The following is a 1,348-nucleotide window of genomic DNA, read 5'->3' as shown; positions in this document are numbered from 1 at the left end:
TGACATCTAATTAATGTAATGAGGAAGAAAATACATTAAAAATAAATGCACACATCTCAGAACATAACATGCTATCATGTATAAATAATGGAATAAATGAATAAATGTCATCCATTCGCCAAAGTAAAGAATAAGTTTATGCTCTCATAGAGCTTACAACCAAATCGAATTTATTCAATTTTATTGTATCAAAGCACGGAATCGTGATAACCAAAGAGGTATGCTAAGTGGACTCGGTGAAGAAGCCATTCACTTCCGCCGCAATCTCCATACTAGTGAGCTGATCCTCCTCAGAAATTATCTTGGAGGCAGCATCAATGTCTAGTGGCGGCGCCGCCGAGGCGGCCATGTGGTCAACCTCCATGGCGACGTGGGCCTCGGTAGAGACCGCCAAAGCTGCCGCGATGGGCACCACGGGGGTCGCCTCTATAGGCGCAGCAGGGGGAGTAGCAATCATCACAGGTGCCGCCATGGGCGCCGGTGGAGCTCCCTCCTGAACCAAGGCGAGGTGCGTCTCACGCGCCTTCCGAGCCTTATATGCATCAACGACCTCCTGTGGTGCGCGGCACTGGCGGGAGAAATGCTCCACCGAGCCACAACGGAAGCAGTCCTGAGGCCTTTGCCCTCCCTTGCCCGGCTTGTTCTGCTTAGCCGGGGCAGGGGGGTGAGGGCCCTTCTTCTTGCCCTTCCGGCCCCTCTTCTTCTGTTGAGGCTTGCGGACTTTGAGAGCGTTCACCTCCTGGCGAGAACTCCCCTCAAGTGGTTGCGCAACAAAGTTCTTTTTGAGAACCTCGTCTTGCGCCTCCGCCACCTGGAGGACGTCAATCAACTCTGAATACCTCGTGTAGTTCCCCTGGCGGTAGTTCCGTGAGGACTGGACCGCGTCGGGGTGGAAAGTGGATAGGGTTTTCTCAATCTTCTGGGAGTCGGTAATCTCAGTACCACACAACCGAAGAGTCGTACAAATCCGGTGCAGAGCCGAATTGTACTCCCCAACCGTCTTGAAGTCTGCAAACCTCAGACGGATCCACTCTACCTCCGCACGTGGCTTCACAGTGTACTTCAGCCGCTCAAACCGCTGCTTAAGAGCGGTCCCAAGGCCAGAAGCACTGCGCTCAGCCATATACTCATCTTTCAGAGTAGGTGACAGGTGATGACGGAGAAAGTGCAGAGCCTGCGCATTCTCAGTCTCGAACTTGGGATCAGTGACGGCCAGCTGGGCCCCCTGACCGATCGCCCTCAGGAGGGTTTTGCCCTGGAGAAAGATCTCGCAGTCCGAGGACCATGACAGGTAGTTCAGCCCTGTCTGGGCCAACTCAGGAAACTCCTTGTGGACAATTCCGGCCAT

The 1,348-nt window shown here is 53.5% G+C and overlaps 1 protein-coding gene across 1 annotated transcript; it reads right to left on the bottom strand.

Annotated features, from left to right (window-relative positions):
- Positions 1-223: 223 nt before the first annotated feature.
- On the bottom strand, positions 224-1,348 carry LOC123497559 (uncharacterized). Its single transcript, XM_073511632.1, has one exon. The coding sequence runs from the start codon at positions 1,346-1,348 to the stop codon at positions 224-226; it is 1,125 nt and encodes a 374-aa protein (XP_073367733.1).

This window comes from Aegilops tauschii, chromosome 3 (assembly GCF_002575655.3).
Source record: "Aegilops tauschii subsp. strangulata cultivar AL8/78 chromosome 3, Aet v6.0, whole genome shotgun sequence".
Lineage (NCBI taxonomy): Eukaryota > Viridiplantae > Streptophyta > Magnoliopsida > Poales > Poaceae > Aegilops > Aegilops tauschii.
This window is presented reverse-complemented; position numbering and strand designations above follow the sequence as displayed.

Bases quoted from the DNA above. Each gene is read 5' to 3' on its own strand.
- LOC123497559 (XM_073511632.1), bottom strand. From the start codon at position 1,348: ATGGCCGGAATTGTCCACAAGGAGTTTCCTGAGTTGGCCCAGACAGGG.